A 19,043-nucleotide genomic window follows, 5' to 3' on the forward strand; every position below is an offset into this window, starting at 1 on the left:
TTGTATATGCTCTACTTCTTACTTAGTGCTTGGGCCTCATCTCATACCACTCTCCCTTTACTCCCCAGCTCCAGGCACACAGGCCTTCTTTTTGTTCTTCTAGGTTGTCTCAGAACCTCTGTAATTATGTCCATGCTTTAGGTGTTAGGTCAAAGATCACCTCCTCAGCGAGGCCATCTCTAATCATATTCTCTATCTCAGCCACCTATTTACTTCTTCCTGGCATGCATCACTCTCTGGATTATCTCATTCATTCATGTAACTCTTTACTGTCTGCTTCATCCAGAAGAAGGCAAGGCCAGTAAGGGAAAGGCCCTTATTCTCAGCCCTCCTTCAGGGCACTGAGCCTTACTAGCATTTGTGGGTTAGCATACATGCTGTTGGATATGATTTTGGAATTTTCCTTCCTAATACAAATTTGAGGTGGTAGAGCTGACATTTTCCTTTTAATTCACCTTTAAAACAAGTAAAGAATTCCCATATAGGACTTTTTATTTGAAGACTTACAGCCTAAATGGAATCAAGCTATAAAATTTAATTATAGTTCTTAAGGATTAATTGGTTTCATGAATCCTCAAAGATTTAAATTTTGCTCTAATCAAATTTAATTTTATTCTACCTTGTGTTATTTAATTTTTTACAAATATTTGTTGGTTTAAAAAGGATATAAGGCTCTTCTCAAGGTTTTTTTTTCTTTTTTTTTTTTGCTAATTCACTCTGCATTTGTATTTATATTAACAATCAATTTTCCTTTTCAACTACTTTATTTTTCCCCCCTTTTCTTAGGGTCTCTTTATTATTTTTTTAATTTTTTAATTTTTTATAAACATATAATGTATTATTAGCCCCAGGGGTTCAGGTCTGTGACTTGCCAGGTTTACACATTTCACAACATTCACCATAGCACATACCCTCCCCAATATCCATAACCCCACCACCCTCTCCCTACCCCCCTCCCCTCAGCCCCCCTCAGTTTGTTTTGTGAGATTAAGAGTCTCTTATGGTTTGTCTCCCTCCTGATCCCATCTTGTTTCATTTATTCTTTTCCTACCCCCCAACCCCCCAACGTTGCATCTCCACTTCCTCATATCAGGGAGATCATATGATAGTTGTCTTTCTCCAATTGACTTATTTCGCTAAGCATAATATCCTCTAGTTCCATCCACATTGTCGCAAATGGCAAGATTTCATTTCTTTTGATGGTGGCATAGTATTCCATTGTTTATATATACCACATCTTCTTTATCCATTCATCTGTGGATGGACATCTAGGTTCCTTCCATAGTTTGGCTATTGTGGACATTGCTGCTATAAACACTTGGGTGCACATGCCCCTTTGGAGCACCACATTTGTATCTTTAGGGTAAATACCCGGTAGTGCTATTGCTGGGTCATAGAGTAGCTCTATTTTCAACTTTTTGAGGAACTTCCATGCTGTTTTCCAGAGTGGTTGCACCAGCTTGCATTCCCACCAACAGTGTAGGAGGCTTCCCCTTTCTCCGCATCTTAGGGTCTCTTTAAATGTAAAAGCATTCTCATTCCCTCTTCTTTTTAAAATCCCATGGTGTTTAATTGTTGAAAGAAATCAGGTTATTTGTCCTATAGAATTTCCCACATCTTACGTTTGGTAGATTTCATCTTCATGGTGTTAGTATATTCCTCTGTCCTCTTTCCTTGCATATGAATAACTGATAGTTAGATACAGTAATTAGATTCAGGTTTTTATCTTTTTTTTTTTTTTTTTACTTAGGCTACTTCATAATTAAGTGCCATTTATTCCTATAGTATTGTGCCAGGAGGTACATATTTGGTTGTCTCACTTTTAGTGATGTTAAGATTATCAATGGACTAAGTGTTTTCATCCTGACTTGTCTATTATAAAATTTTCCATTCCTTTTATGTAGGAAATTAGGAATGATTTAAATACGGAAGGTGTAGGTGGGCAGGTGTGAAAAAACAGAGGTCTAGTTTTTTACTTTTTTTATTATTATTTTTTAATTAACATATAATGTATTATGTGCTTCAGGGTACAGGTCTGTGAATCACCAGTCTTACGCAACTCACAGCACTCACCATAGCACATACCCTCTCCAATGTCTATAACCCAGCCACCTTATCCCTCCCCCTGCCATCCCCCAGCAACCCTCAGTTTGTTTCCTGAGATTAAGAGTCTCTTATGGTTTGTCTGCCTCCCGATCCCATCTTGTTTCATTTTTTCCTTCCCTACCCCCACGGACCCCTGCCCTGCCTCTCAAATTCCTCATATCAGAGATACCATATGAAATTGTCTTTCTCTGATTGACTTATTTTGCTGAGCATAATACCCTCTAGTTTCATCCACGTTGTTGCAAATGGCAAGATTTCATATTTTTTGAAGGCTGCATAGTGTTCCATTGTATATATATACCACATCTTTATCCATTCACCTGTTGATGGAAATCTAGGTTCTTTCCACAATTTTGTTCTTTTTTTTTTTTTTTTTTTTACTGTTATGCCTAACTATTGCAGCTATTGCTGACCATTGCCTAGATCCATTGTTTTGTGGGTTGCAAAATGATGATTTTCTAATTCTATTGTATCTCTTATATTTGTTAGCTGTGATTTCTCTATAAAGAAAATTTTCCTTGGGGCACCTGGGTGGCTCAGTGGTTTAAGCCTCTGCCTTCCGCTCAGGTCATGATCTCAGGGTCCTGGGATTGAGCCCCATGTTGGGCTCTCTGCTTGGCAGGGAGCCTGCTTCTCCTTCTCCCTCTGCCTGCCTCTCTGCCTACTTGTGATCTCTATCTCTCTGTCAAAAAAATAAATAAAATCTTAAAAAAAAAAAAGAAAAAGAAAATTTTCCCTAATTAACTCTTTGGTCACCTTGAAATACTGATTGTATAGAAACAAACAATAAATGCTTTATTTCCCACCCTTTATTAATTTTAAAAATAATAAAATGGTACCTATCAATCTTCTAAATTACCAATTATTATTTTAAAATGAAGAGGTGGATTTTTATACATTTGATATGTTTCAACTTATCTGCGTGTTTAACTCAAACTAATGAATTCAAAAGAAAGCTGAGCTAAATTTCCTCTCAGTGTTGTTTGAGTATCAGATCATATCATATCTGAAAGGCCTGGGTACTTACAGATGGTTCAATTACATGCCCCACTCACCCGTTTTACCTGCTTAAATCAGTTTGAATTGTATTTTTTCTTGTCATTTGCAACCTAGATTTCTAACAACGATCAGTCATTCTTCTATCACTGTCCTGCAGTGAAACTTTGGATTTTAAAAAAACAAAGTTTCCTTTAAAATCATACTGGCGTTTATTCGGATCATCTTTGCTATTTCTTCTTTATGCTTTGAATCTTGGCAACTCTCTTGAATAAAATAAAAGAACTAAAGATGCAAAAATAACTGACTCTTATCCACCAAAGGAGAAAGTATTTTAAAAAGGAATCTGATTTTCAGACTTAGGAGTTTCTATACTTAGCTAGAGTTACCAGACGCCTGGAGCAAATCTTTCATTAGTGCAAAGTCGCCTTCTGGTATAGGGCATTTAGAGCCACCCACCAGACTTTTAATGGATATGCACTTTCCATTGCTGGCAATTACTTAACACTTTTAACAAGTGGAAACAGAATTAGATGATCAAAGGAGTGCATGAGCAGGAGAATGGATGGGAATTTGGAGACTGATTTAAACATGGACAATGTAGGTGGAGAGGTGTGAAAAACACGGAGAGATCTAGTTCTGTGCATATTCATTACTGTTCTACCCCATTTACAAGAGTGGAAATAAGGAATAATCAAACAAATTTAAAAGAAAAATCACCAACCAGGTGTTTTAAACAGTAGTGGCTTAAATATAATCCAAATAGTAAGATAATAAGCATGAAAAAGCCACTGCATGTAAAGAAAAGAGCAGTGAAGTGGGGAGTCAGAAAACCCTAGTTCCATCCGTTTATTCAACAAACTTTTAAAGACCCAATACGTGCTAGCCGCTGGAGATTTCAAAGTGAATACTAAACACTTGATGGGGGAAGGGGTTCTCATTCTTAAACTACCTCTCTGTGCAAATGGAGTTCACTTGGTTTTGTTTTGGATGTTTGAATTTAAAACTTTCAAATACACTGAAACACATCAAATATATACACCTCTAGTTCTTCATTCAAAAGTCGTAATTGGCTATTTTTGGAAGTTGCTAGACACTATCATTCTAAAAATTTATATAGAAAAAAAGCATTTATTCTTTTTCTACACAACCTGTATTTCAAGGCAATTCAAGAGTTAATGAGGGAAAAATACGAATAAAAAATACATCAGTTAGATGGGTTGATGATCTATAAATTTAGGATAAACATATTTGTCTTGCCTACCTCAAAGGACACTTGAGGAGGGGGTGTCAAAGGAATTAAGGAGAAAGGCAGCACTTGGTGGGCTGCAACAAACACTTCTGGTGTTACGTAACATTCTGGCTTCAGAATGTCAGAATGACAGTGGGGGGGGGCTACTGGATCAGGCAGGAGCTGACAGTTCTTTCCAGGTCTGGGTCTCACAAGCACGAGGCGCCCTGCAGGTAAGGTGACCTAAGTCTCCCTTCTGCCAATCGCGTTAGGCAGGCTCGGACTGCGGTCTTGTCTGTGGCACCGCTGTCTCTCTGGTCCCTACGACCGCAACCGCAGTCACTCCGCCCAGCGAACGAATCTGCAAGAACGCACAGAAAGCAGATCCGGCAGGGACCAAACCCCAGGCGGCGGGGAAACCTACAGCGAGCGGGCGCTCCGCCAGCCACTTCCGGCCACCAGCGTTGTGGGGCGGGGCCGCATGCGGCTGCGCCGTGCGACTTGCGGCGCGCGGCTCCCCCTGCAGGAGGCGTGTGGTGACGGGGTCAAGCGGGACCGAGTCCCCGACGACGACCGTCGCTGCAGCTCTGTGCCCTCCGCCTTCTGTACCAGGCCCGCCTCCCACCTCGAATTTCATTTTTCAAACACAGTTTCTCCCGACCCTCGGAGTGCCTTTTCCTTTCGCTGGAAGCGGGGCGTTGGAGGAGGATAAAAAGGGTTCCAGGTGCGAGGCGAAGATGGAGGAAGGCGCCCAGACCCCAGACTGGGACAGCGATGAAACGATGATTGCCGAGTCGGTGACGGAGAGCGACCTGGATGAAGAGGAGCTTCCCTGCAGAAGGTGACCACAGTTAGCGCCAGCCCTTGGACAGTGAGCCCGCCATTCTGCTGGGTACTGGCAGTGGAGTGGCCCTCGGAGATTTGCGTAGAAATTACCAGATGAATGTGCAATGGCAGGCGGAATTCGAGTCTTGTGAGGCAGCTAGGCCTGAGCTAAGAACTTGTAAATAAACAAAACACAATCCCTCACAGCCTCCAGTTTAGGACAAAATGAGCTTTATGGTAGATGGCTTTATGGCATCTAAAAAGAAGAAAAAGCAGAAACAAACAGCCTGAGTCTAAGTCCTTTTGTACAGGCAAACAAGTGTTGGGTCTAGATTTTTTTTCTTTTCTTTTTTTTTTTTTTTAGATTTTATTCATTCATTTGGCAGACAGAGATCACAAGCAGGCAGAGAGGCAGGCAGAGAAAGAGAGAGGAGAAAGCAGGCTCCCCACCGAGCAGAAAGCCCGATGCGGGGCTCCATCCCAGGACCCTGGGATCATGACCTGAGCGGAAGGCAGAGGCTTTAACCCACTGAGCCACCCAGGTGCCCCGGGTCTAGATTTCTGAAAGGCATTTTGCTTAAGCAACTGGAAGCTCTGATCTAGGAGATGGTTAACAATTTCAGGAAAAGAATGTGTGATGGGGGAACCATTTACTGCTAAACTGGAAACTATAACACTTTTTAAGAATCAAAAAAGATGATAGTTTATCAAAACCTTGAACATACCTAATTCTCTGTGCTCGATCCAGGGGAACTATATAAGAGATGAGGCCATTGCCTTTGAGAAACCTACAGGCGAGGGAGGTCACATAAATAGATGATTTCTTTTTTTTTTTTTTAAATAACCAGGTAATTTAAATAAAATGCGATAGTCCAGGGATGGAAGTATGCTTTCGCTGGTTTAGGAGCCCAGGTAGTCTTTAGAGATTGGTGGGGTTGACTTAACGAATAGAGGCTTTAAGGTGGGTTAAGAATTAGGCAGTTGAAGAAGAGGTGTTCTAGGCTGAGGGAAATGCATGGGTAAGGGTTGGGGGACATAGTATTGTGTTGTGTGCTGTAATGTACAAATAGTTAATTCTTATTGAAGTGAAGTGTTAAATGGTGAAATGGGGAGTGATGGAAGATGAGCCTGGAGAGGAAGGTAGGGTGAGGTAATATAAAGCCTCATAGATCCTGTGAGTGTGTTTGTAAAATGTTAAGTGGAAGAGAAGCATAATCAGATTTTTGTTCATTCAAGCATGCCCTAGAGCAGAGTTTTTCAAATTTTAATGCCCTTATAAAGTCACTTCTGAATCCCATTAGAATGCGGAGTCCAACTCGGGAGTTCTATGGTGGGATCTGAAATTCTGCATTTTTAACAAGCTTCCAGGTTAAAGTTGGAATTATTTAGAGTAGAGATGATGATACCCAGGTTTTTCTCATTTATATATACACACAGTAATATTTGCTGTTGGTGTACAGGGAGCATTTCCGACTAATACATTGAGTCTTAAAACAACCACCACAGTCATATCCACATACTGGTTCATATGACCATAAAGACATTTCTCTGAGCTTTCTTACTTCAGAACAGTCCCTTGCAACTAAGGCCACCTCCAGGGAAAAGTGTTAAGAGAGAAGAAAATAAGAGAGATGCTCTCCATACTCTTGAGCATGTGGTTCCTCTGGCAAGAGAGACAGGTTTTGTCTTGGATTTCAAGTGCCCAAATTGCCGTGATTGATAGTAGTATATTTCCAAGGCTAAAGAGAGAAAACAAATAAAACCCAGAGATTTCCTTTCACACTTTTTCTGACATTCACAGGGCTCCCTTTTCCTAGTCTTCTGGATAGAGATAGGGGGTGTCTTATGGAGTTTGTGCTGTCTGAGCCCACTCTGCAGTTTCAGGATTAGGCCTTGGATCAAAGCTGGAGACAAATAAGGGACTAACAAAACAACAAAAACAAACTCTGAAATTCACCTGTTTCATGGTGTGACCTCAGTCCTCAATCTACCTGCTATTGTTTACTTTTCAGATTACGCAGGAAGCTTTTAAAAAATACTCCGAGTTTTTGTGTAATGAGAGGAGAAATAGGCTTTAGATGGCTCACTCTATCTTGGCTGGCCAATCTTTTTCTTCCCCTATGATTCATTTAAAATGCTTCTCTGCAGTGCCATATAAACATCATTTTTTCAGACCTCATAGCTCAAGGTTAAAAACTAGTGTTCTTACTGGCATGGCAATATGGTTAAAGTCTAAGCTTTGCTGGAGCTGAATTGCTGGGGCCATTGTTTAGTGTTGCTTTCCTTTTTTTTTTTTTTTTTTTAATCTTTGCTTATGTGCGGTTTGTTTTGGCTATTTTTTTATGCACAAGGTCTTTAACTAGAATGAGGGACACAAGTTCTAGAAGAGATCCACGAGAGGCAAAACATACAGCTTCACATAGCTAAATAATCCTTAAATGTTGCAGCTATTAAGGTCTTTTTTTGAAGACGGGAGAAAGGGTTTAGGAAAGGCAAGGCTTATTATAAAGAACCAGGCTGCCAGGTGTGTTAACTGTGTCTGAAAAAACACTCTTTGTGAGTCTGGATTAAGTCCTAGCCTTCCCTCTGGAAACCATATCCAAAAGTGCATACAGTCTTTTTTTTTTTTTTTTAAGATTTTATTTATTTGTTAGAGAGCAGGTACACACAAGCAGAGGGAGAGGCAGAGGGAGAAGCAGATTCTCCTCTGAGCAGGAAACCCACCAGGGTCCCCAGGGAACCCCCTGAGATCATGACCAGAGCTGAAGGCAGACGAGACACTTAACCAACTGAGCCACCCAGGAACTCTGCATCCAGTCTTTTTTTGTGGCTTTGTAGGTGTTGCTATTCATCTTTTGTAAAAATTCAAGTTGCTGACTAATAAGATTTTGTTAGCTTGTAATTTGTTTTCTAAGAGGCATGATCCTTTTTTTGTATATATGCCCTGGAAATCTTTTATCAACCCTTGTATTCTGTTTCAGCCTCTGCTAAGGTTAACTGCTCTGTAACATGAAGGGATAGATCTCAAATTAATTCAGTAGATTTAAACAGAACCACCGTAGTTCATTGTTAAATAGATTTGTGTATGTGTTCAGGTCACATCAGTATGTGTGTATTTGTGTATGTGTTCAGGTCACATGTCTTCTGAACATTATAACTGCATTTAGTAAAAAGCTAATTCAACATAATTACCCTGCAAGAAGGGTGTTAATTCTGTCCCTCAAGTCAGACCAACACTGTCTTCATGTGAATTGTCTAGATAGAAAAATACTTGTTACAAAGGATATACATGAGGAAGGAGGGAAAGAAAGCAAAGTACAAGATGACAAGGATTTAATAACCACATTAAATTGGCTAAAGAAAATGATATTTGGGGGACTCCTGGGGGCCTCAGTCAGTTAAGCATCTGACTCATGATTTTGGCTCAGGTCATGATCTCAGGGGTTGTGAAACTGAGCCCCACCTTGGGCTGCACACTCAGCAGGTAGTTGGGTTGAGATTTTCTCTCTCCCTTTGCTCCTTCCCCCAATCCTGTGCATGCGTGCGCACGTGCTGTCTCTCATATGAATCTTTAGGAGGGCATCGTGTAATGTAATGTGCCCTGGGTAGTATATAAGACTGATGAATCACTGACCTCTACCTCTGAAACCAATAATACATTATATGTTAATTATTGAATTTAAATAAAAAATAGTGGATGCAAAATAAGTAAAAATAAATCTTTAAAATAAAAGCAACATTTTGGTCAGGGTGTGTATCAAAGTAGTGGCAGCTCCAGTGATAAAGCACAGTGGTGCCAAGTACTATGTTTAGAACTGTTACACTGAACTGTGCAATCAAAACTTTGATAAAATATAAAATTGAAACCCTAATTGTCTCCCAAAATTTTATTGTACTTTTAACAAAACGGCGAATATTATTTGAAGATTTCAGTCAAATTTTGCCCAAGTTTTCCTTTTAACTCAGCTATCTAATTTCTACTTCTCTCTTCTGTTTTTAGTACTTGGTACTATTCCATTTTTCCAGTATTTCAAAGTTAAATTTTATTATTAAAATACTGTGTCTGTAATGAAGTGGTCAGTGACTTTTAGAGTATTAGTTATTAATGTAGTCTAGTAGTTTGACTAGAATTCACTGAGAAATTAGTGTCTGTTGTCAGTTAATTTATTGACTGAACATGAATATGAGTAATTCTTCTGGTTTACACTCTTTTTATTTTCCTTTTAGTATTTAAAATAGCCCTGACTCCTCTCTTAAGGGGAAAAAAAAAACAAACCCAAAGATTCATGCAGAGGAAATTATCCCCGAGACATTTGCAATAATGAAAAATTAAAAACAAGTGTTTTAGAATTATATACTGCTTAAATAAATTATATCCTTGTGCTTAAATAAATAAATAAATAAATAAATCATATGTCCTTATGAGGGAGTATTATCAATATTTAATGGTTTTAGGAAGAATTTTAGTGACTTTGCAAATATTGCAATATAATGTTAAATGTGAAATGTAGTTTCTTAAACTTTATACAGATTGATCCAAACTTTGTGAAAGAATTTTTGGTTCTAACATATATAAGCCTCCATAGAAAGCTAAAAGGAAATCCATCAAAGTCTTAGGTAGAATTATAATTCTACTCAGGTAGAATTATAGGAGATTTCTATCTTCATACTTATATTTCTCTTTATTGCCCACATTTTCTACAGTTTTTTTGAATAAGTAATATATTTACATGGTTAAGGGAAGTTTTTTTTTAAGTATTAAAAGGTGTATAGTAAAAAATCTCCTTCTCATCCCTATGTCCTCAGCCACTCAGTCTTCTTTTCCACAGGCAACCAATATATTTGATTTTTGTCCTCCCAGAGATATTTTCTAAGTTATGTATATATGTTCTCAAACATATGTAAAATTGTTTTCTAAAAAATAGAAGCACTCCGTCAAAGGGCTTGGGTGTTTGTAATCTTGATAATTGAATTATTTGGGTTTATCTCATAATTAGAAAGGCTTTTTTCCTTCACAATGATAGAAGAATCCCTCCTTGGTTTCTTTTATACTTTTTGTTTCATTTTAAACATTTAAATTTTGATTCATACGGGATTTTTATCTGGAGTACAGTGTTAAGTATGGATGCAACTAAATTATTTTCCATATGTCTCCTTCATTGTCCCAATATTATTTTTTGAAAAATCCTATCTTTTTCTCTGATTTGAGATCCCACTTTTTTAATAAACTAAATTCATATGTGTACATGAGTTTACTTAGGAGATTTTATTCTGTTTATTGGTCTGTCATTTTATGTGCTAGTTTCACATTTTAAAAACATTTTATATCCAAAAATATTTTAATGTCCTATAAGTTATTACCTCCTTCCTGTTATTTTAAAACATTTTCCTGGCTGTTCTTATTTATTTTACCACATGAACTTTAGAATCAGTTGTCTGGTTCAATAAAAAGTCTTGCTGGTACTTTTATTGGTATAAAGTTATATTTATAAATTTACTTATGGAAAATTAACATCATGTTACTTTTTTATTAAGATGCAAATTACATGCAGCAGAATTCATCCTTTTTAATTTACAGTTATGTGTGTTTTGATAAACACATACAATTGTGTAATAACCATTACCACAATGAAGATAAAGAGCAGTCCCATTAGCCTCCACAATTCCTTCATTCCTTTTTTGTGTAATTTTTAGATTAAAAAAGAAACCTCAAAAAATTTTAAAAAGTAAAATAATTCTGACTTTTAGGGACATTAAGATGAATAGTTGTTTTTTTTTTAACTTCTGGGACGTTAAAATGAATAGATTTTTTTTTTTTACTTCTTTTTTGTTCAAGATTTTATTTATTTGTTGAGGGGCAGGGGAGAGCGTGCCTGAGCATGAGCACAAACGGGTAGCAGCAGGCAGAAGGAGAAGCAGGCTCTCTGCCAAGCAAGGAGCCTGATGTGGGACTCAATCCCTGGACCCTGGGATCATGTCCTGAGCAAAAGGCAGACACTCAACGAACTGAGCCACCCAGGCATCCCTAGATATTTTTACTTCTTAGAAAAGTGTGCTATAGTAATGGTGTTAACCCATATTTGAATAATAAAGTCTTCAATCCTTGGTAATGGCCAGTACTAATTGAACCAAAAAAGATGATTTTTCTCCTAGTAATGGGAGCCAGCATTTACTCTCACAGAGGGTTTGTTAGATTAAGGACTGGAGTCCTTTTTATTATTAGTTTTGGTGGTGCTGAGAATTATTAGGAGGTACAGGTTTTGTTGTTGTTGTTGTTGTTGTTAATGGTTACTTATTTTTCTTAGTAACCTATTCTTTGTAATGTATGTGAGATTATATGTGTGATGTATTTTTGTGTTTGGGAATGGAAAACAAGGTAGTTCTGTAAATTTTCTTAATCTTTCCCCATTTTTTTTTTTTTTTAAACTTCCACTATCATCTTTTACTAAGCTTTTAAAACTGAGGAGTACTTGGCTGTCTCAGTTGGAAGAGCATGTGACTTAATTTCAGGGTTGTGAGTTCAAGCCCATGTCGGGTGTAGAAATTACTTAGATGAATAAATATTTTTAAAAAACTATGTGAGAATCCACACAGTGGTATACTATGAATTGATAAGGAGGAATGAAGAAAGTTTCTTCCCCTGCACTGATCAATCTACTGGATTTATTGTTAAGGAAGAAAAAGTAAAGAGACACATAGAATGCTAGTGCTTATCTAAGACTGGGTGAGGGCATAAATACTTATATTGCTTATATTTTCAAAAACACATTGGAAGGATAAACCATACAATTTTAAAAAATGGGAAGTGAAAGAACAGATGGGTGAAGAGACAAGATGAGACAAGACTAGACTTCTCTAAATAGATCTTATTTTATACATTTATGGTTTGCATAATTATAAAACAAAATTAAACCAACATGAAAAATTTTCTAAAAAGCAGAAAAGGGGCACCTGGGTGGCTCAGTGGGTTGAGCCTCTGCCTTCAGCTCAGGTCATGATCTCAGGGTCCGGGGATCAAGCCCTGCATTGGCTCTGTGCTCGGCGGGGAGCCTGCTCCCCCCCCCACCCCCCTCCTGCCTCTCCGCCTACTTGTGATCTCTCTCTCTCTTTGTCAAATAAATAAATAAATAATCTTTAAAAAAATAAAAAGCAGAATTAAACAGGTGAACCTAGTTATGTATTGACTTGATAGCATAATTACACCAAAAGGAATTAAGTGCCTTTTAATATGCCAGATAAGATATACTCCAAGGACATAAAGAATTGCAAAGTAACTTCAGTAATCATACTGTTAATGATGATATTAGTATTGTGGACTCTAAATATGATATGATATCTAAGTAGGATACAGTATTTTATTCTGGGAAACTAGGGAAGATAGTGGTGTATTAGTTTGTCAGGCTGCCATAAAAATACCACAGACTGGATGGCTTAACTAACAGAAATGCATTTTCTTATGGTTCTGGAGGCTGGAAGTCCAAGATCTAGGTGGTGGCAGGCTAGAACAATTCTTTATTTACATAGAGAAGAGACAAAGCAAGAGCAGCTTCAGTAGTAGGTATTGGCCCCCATGGCTAGCAGTCACTCTCTGCAGCTGATGCAGGCCTTTGGTCTGCACACATTCCTCTTGTGCCACAGAGTGACTTCCTCTTGTCCCCACAAAGGACATATATAGTAGTGAGGTTTTCCAGGTAACATAGGACACACACGCTTTCACAGCAAAGGAGTACACACCAAGTCTGAAACTGGGAAAGGTATTCCCATACAAGGTAAAAAGTCCAGCACAGGCTGGGAGGACTCTGAATCTTGGTAAGAAAGTGTTCCAGGCCCAAGGCCAAAGGGGGCTGAAAGACTGTTGTCTCCTGTAGGAAGTACACACATGCCTCCCACCCCCAGTTAATTTGAATCAGATTAAACTGATTAGCTAGCTAATAACCAGTTTATAGGCAGTATATGGAATAAAGGAACATGTTACATGACATACAGTTAGGAAATTCAAAATGTAGGAAACTTAAGGAAAAAAGCAGTCTAGTTCCTTCAACTCTTAAATTCCAGTGGGGGAGTAATTTATATATTTAAGAAGATACTTAGATATAGCAACCAAAAACAATGTGGGCCCCTTGTTTAGATCTTGATTTGAACAAAACAACTAAAAAGAAATAGTTGGGGGAATGTGACTGCAATCTATTTGGTTTTCCTTTGCTGTAGAAAAACTTAGTCCAACACTTAGCAACTTAAAACAGTGAACATTTATTATCTTGTAGTTTCTGTGGGTCAGGAATTAGGGAGTGGCTTAATTGGGTCATCAGGCTCACAGACTGACAAGGCTGCATTCATCTCTAGTTCTAGTCGTGGTGGTCGTCGTCTTCTTCTTCCTCTTCCTCTTTTTCTTCTTCTTCCAGATTTTATTTATTTATATATTTGAGAGAGAGCCCAAGTTGGGTGAGAGGCAGAGGAAGGAGCAGACTCCTTGCTGAGCAGGGAGCCCAGTGCAGACAGCAGGGAGCCCAGTGCAAAGCTCAGGACTCCAGAATCATGACCTGAGCAGAAGGCAGATGCTTAACCAACTGAGCCACCCAGGCGCCCCTCTAGTCCTCTTGAGAAGGATTCACTTCCTGTATAGTGCTTGTTAAGATTCAGTTGTCCCTCATGGTTGACTGGAGACCTTCCTTGGTGTCTTGCTACATGGGGTTCTCTGCAGAGTGTTTCACAGCATGGCAAGCCAACTTCCATGAGAGGGAAGAAGTAAGAGAATAAGAAAGGGAGAGCAAGATGAAAGCCGGTGTCTTTCTCAAAGTAGCATCCTAACATGTTTGCTATATTCTGTTTATTAGAAGAATTTCTGGATTCAGTCTGTACTCAAGGGAGGGGTTCACACAAGGGCATAAATACCAGGAGCCATTTCAGAGGCTGTTTACTAAAGACTATAAATTTAGTAATATTAAGGAATTATTGGCTTTTTGGAAGTGTGATAATTATGGTTGTTTTTTAAAGGTGTGGTTATTATGTGGTGTTTGAAAAGTGTCCTTTTAGAGTTGCATACTGAAATATTTCTAGGTATAATTAATCTAGGTATAATATAATTATGGTTGTTTTTTAAAGGTGTGGTTATTATGGTGGTGTTTGAAAAGTGTCCTTTTAGAGTTGCATACTGAAATAGTTCTAGGTGAAATGGAATAAGATGTCCAGGACTTGTTTCAAAATAATCTAGTGAGACTGGCAGGAACAGAGAGGGTGGCAGAATGATTATAGAAGAAATAAGATTGTCTGTGTACTGGTAGTTGTTGAACCTAGACAATAAGTATACTATTGTCTCTTGTGTTGTTATTGTTTATAATTTTCCTTAAAAAAGTGAAGAGCAGAAACAACAAGTAAGTAAACAAAAGAACCCATTTAGTGCCAAATCATATATTCGTGCCTTGGTATGCTGTTATATTCTGAAAATATTTTTTTAAATTTTATTTTTATCATCATAAAAATATGTATCAAAAAATTTACCATTGTAACCATTTTTAAGTATACAGTCCAGTGGCATTAAGTGCATTCACGTTGTTGTGCACCCCTCACCACTATCTGACTTTAGAACTTTTTCATTTTCCCAGACTAACACTTTGAACCCATTAAACACTAACTTCCCATTCCTTCCTGCTCCCAGCCCCTCACAACTACCATTCTACTTTTGATCACTGTGGATCTGACTACTCTAGCTATCTCATGTAAGTGGAATCATATAGTATTTGTCCATTTGTGTCTGGTTCATTTACTTAGTGTAATTTTTTAAAATATGGAATGCTTCATGAATTTGTATGTCATCCTTGCACCCGGGCCATGCTATCTTTTCTGTATCGTTCCAGGTTTAGTATATGTGCTGCCAAAGCAAGCACTGGTATGTTTGCTTGTTTGTTTCATTTTATTTTATTTCTTTTCAGTGTTCCAAAATTCATTGTTTATGCACCACTGCACTGGTATTTTTTTAAGGTCTATGTTATAACATGTATCAGCATTACTTTCCATTTTAAGGCTGAATAATACTCCATTTCATGTATGTACAGCATTTTGTTTATCCTCTTATCTGTTGATGAATACTTGGGTTGCTTCCACCTTTTGGCTTCTGTGAATAATGCTTCTCTGAACAGAAGTGTGCAAATAATATTTTCAAATCCCTGCTTTCAGTTACTTTGTGTACATACCCAGAAATGGAATTACTAGATCAAATGGTGGTTAAAGATCTCTTTTTTGATAAACAACCATACTGCTTTCCACAATGGTTGTACCTTTAACATTCCCACCAGCAATGCACAAGAGTTCCAATTTCTCCATATCCTTGTCACTACTTGTTATTTTCTGTTTTGTTTTTGATCATAACTTAATGGATGTGATGTGATATCTCGCTGTGGTTTTGATTTTTATTTACCTAATATTTAGTAGTGTTGAGCATCTTTTTGTGTTCTTGTTAGCCATTTGTACATCTTCTTCAGATAAATTTCTTTTCAAGTCCTTTTCCTAGTTTTGAATTCTGTAGGGTTTTTTAAATCAGAAAACACAAACACGTTAAATATGCCTACTAGCATACTCACCATGGCATATCATTGCTATTTTTTTAGTTTTGTACTTGTCACTGGATTTGAAGCTTCTTGAGGGTATGGATTGTGTGTCTTCTCTCTTTGTTACCTTGATGCACCTTAGAACATGGTAGGAAGTAAATCCAAAAACTGAAGGAATTCCATCATTTTGTATTCTGAAAAAATATATTCAGATTCAGTCCTGAGATTCTAATCTCAAATTCTCTGTGGTATAGAGAAATGTGAAGGAGGAAACCTACCAGCACTGTTCCCTCAAATCATCTCACTTCATCTCTGTTCAGAAACTATATTGACATTCATCCCTTACTCCCAAGTACTCAGAAATAACAGGGTATTATAAAAATGAACTAGACCATAAAAATAAGTCTTTATTTTTCATCTTATGTAAGTTTTTAATTAAAGGGTACACATCTAAAAAGATATTTTGGTGTGGATATTAATAGTGTGGTGTAACTAAGAATTTTAGCAAGTTTAAGTATAATAACAAATTGTGGTTAAATTGTTAGTCTTTGTTTAGGAACATAATCTGTATCTTCTGTTTTGGTATTTGAAAGGTTGCTCTTTGATCAAGACACATCTCTTAGATCTGAGTTCAGCCTCCATCCTGGTATAAGTGGAATGTACGAAGGTGAGAAAAAAATTTTTTTCACTAAGTAGTCCCTTTAATTTGCCAAGTGTTATTATTCTGTCAACTTCTCCTTTTATAGTTAGTTTTGTTTTTAACTTTACACAGAATTAGTTTCTTATACTCATCTGTAATAGAGCCTAAGGTCTATTAAGGTCTGTTACTATAAAGAGCAAGGGAAGTTAAAACTTCTGGAAGATGTTAATGACTCCTTGAGAGGCCTTCAGAAATAAGCAAGTGACACCCAGATAGCTCTTCTCCTTGCAAAAATTTCCGGCTTAGCCCTAGAACTTGTTTATTTGCAAAAGTGAATAGTACTTTTTTTTTTTAAAGATTTTATTTATTTATTTGACAGACAGAGATCACAAGTAGGCAGAGAGGCAGGCAGAGAGAGGGGGGAAGCAGGCTCCCCGCCGAGCAGAGAGACCGATGCGGGGCTCGATCTCAGGACCCCGAGACCATGACCTGAGCTGAAGGCAGAGGCCTAACCCACTGAGCCACCCAGGCGCCCCGTGAATAGTACTTTTTAATAACCAGCCTATTTCAGACTGAAATACCAAATATCCTTTGTTTATTTTTATATACTTAATTTTTTTAATTTGAGTATAGTTAATGCATAATGTTACATTAGTTTCAGGTGTACACCATAGTGATTCAACTTTATGGGTTATGCTAGGCTCACCACAGTTTTAGCTACCATCTTTAACATATAATGTTATTATAATATTATTGACTATATTTCCTATGCTGTGCTTTTAATTACTGTGACTTATTTATTCCATAGCTGGAAACCTGTATCTTCCACTCCCGTTCACCCATTTTGTCTATTCTCCTCACCCCTGTCCCCTTTGGCAACCATCAATTTGTCCTCTGTATTTATAGGTCTGGTTCAGCTTTTTTTTGTTTTGTGTATTTGTTTGTTTTGTTTTTTAGATTCCCTGTATGAGTGGAATCATATAGTATTTGTCTTTCTTAGTCTGGCTTATTATACACTAATAACAAAGTAGCAGAAAGAGAAATTGAGAAAACAGTCCCATTCATAATTGCAGCAAAAAGAATAAAACACCTAGGAGTAAACTTAACCAAGGAGGCGAAAGACCCATATTCTGGAAATTATGAAATACTGATGAAAGAAATTGGAGATGACACAAATAGAAAGATATCCCATGATCATGGATCGTAGGAATTAATATTGTTAAAACATCCGTATCACCCAAAGCAATTTACAGATTCAGTGAATGCTTATGGAAATACCAACAACATTTGTTACAGAACTAGAACAAATCTAAATATATCTATAGAGCTGCAAAAGAGCCTAAATAGCCAAATCAGTCTTGAGAAAGAAGAGCAAAGCTGGAAGTGTCACAATCCCAGACTTCAAGGTATGCTACAAAGGTGTAATAACCAAAACAGTATGGTGCTGGCACAAAAGATTGATGGAACAGAGTAGAGAACCCAGAAATAAAGCTACACTTATAGGATCAATTAATCTATGACAAATTAAGCAAGAATATGCAATGGGAAAAATACAGTCTTTTCAAAAATGGTGCTGGGAAAACTGGACAGCTACAAGCAAAATAATGAAACTGGACTAATTTCTTATACCATGCACAAAAATAAACTTAAATGGATTAAAGACTTAACTATAAGACCCAAAACTACAAAAACCCTAGAAGAGAACATAGGCAGTAATTTTTCTGACATTGGTCCTAGCGTCATTTTTCTAGCTAGATATGTCTCCAAAGGCAAGGGAAATAAAAGCAAAAATAAGCTATTAGAACTACATCAAAATAAAAAATTTTTATACAGTAAAGGAAATCATCAACACAATGAAAGACAACCTACTGAATGGAGAAGTTATTTGCAAATGATATATCTGATAAGGGGTTAATTTCTTTTTTTTTTTTTTTAAGATTTTATTTATTTATTTGACAGACAGAGATTACAAGTAGGCAGAGAGGCAGGCAGAGAGAGAGAGAGAGAGAGAGAAGAGGAAGCAGGCTCCCTGACGAGCAAAGAGCCTAACGTGGGACTTAGTTCCAGGATGCTGGGATCATGACCTGAGCCGAAGGCAGAGGCTTAACCCACTGAGCCACCCAGGCGCCCCTATTTCTAAAATGTATAAAGAACTTACACAACTTGATACCTAAAAAACAAACAATCCGAGTAAAAAATGGGGAGAGGACCCAAATAGACTTTTTTTTAAGGAAGACATACAGAGAAATGCAAATCAAAACCACAAAGAGTTATCACCCTTAGACCTATCAGAATGGCTAAAAGCAAAAAGACAAATAACAAGTGTTGGTGAGGCTATAGAGAAAAGGAACCCTTGTGCATGGATAGTGGTAATGTAAGTTGGTAGAACTGCAATAGAAAACAGTGTGGAGGGGGGCGCCTGGGTGGCTCAGCAGGTTAAGCCTCTGCCTTCAGCTCAGGTCATGATCCCAGGGTCCTGGGATCCAGCCCCACATCAGGCTCTCTGCTCAGCAGGGAGCCTGCCTCCTCCTCTCTCTCTGCTTGCCTCTCTGACTACTTGTGATCTCTGTCTGTCAAATAAACAAAAATCTTTAAAAAACAAAACAAAACAAAACAAAAAACTGGAGGTTCCTCAAGAAATTAAAAATAATAATACCATATGATTCAATGATTCCACTACTGGGTGTTTACCCAAAGAAAA

At 37.7% G+C, this 19,043-nt stretch overlaps 1 protein-coding gene across 1 annotated transcript in view; it reads left to right on the forward strand.

The window, feature by feature from the left end:
* Window positions 1–5,070: 5,070 nt before the first annotated feature.
* ANKRD31 (ankyrin repeat domain 31) overlaps window positions 5,071–19,043 on the forward strand; it is a gene marked incomplete at both ends in the record, with an annotated part of 151,367 nt that continues 137,394 nt past the window's right edge. The window contains 2 exon segments of the mRNA XM_080804333.1: window positions 5,071–5,174; window positions 16,296–16,369. Of these exon segments, the coding sequence (XP_080660459.1) occupies window positions 5,071–5,174; window positions 16,296–16,369 (178 nt within the window).

Source organism: Martes martes (assembly GCF_963455335.1).
Source record: "Martes martes genome assembly, chromosome: 5".
Taxonomy (NCBI): domain Eukaryota; kingdom Metazoa; phylum Chordata; class Mammalia; order Carnivora; family Mustelidae; genus Martes; species Martes martes.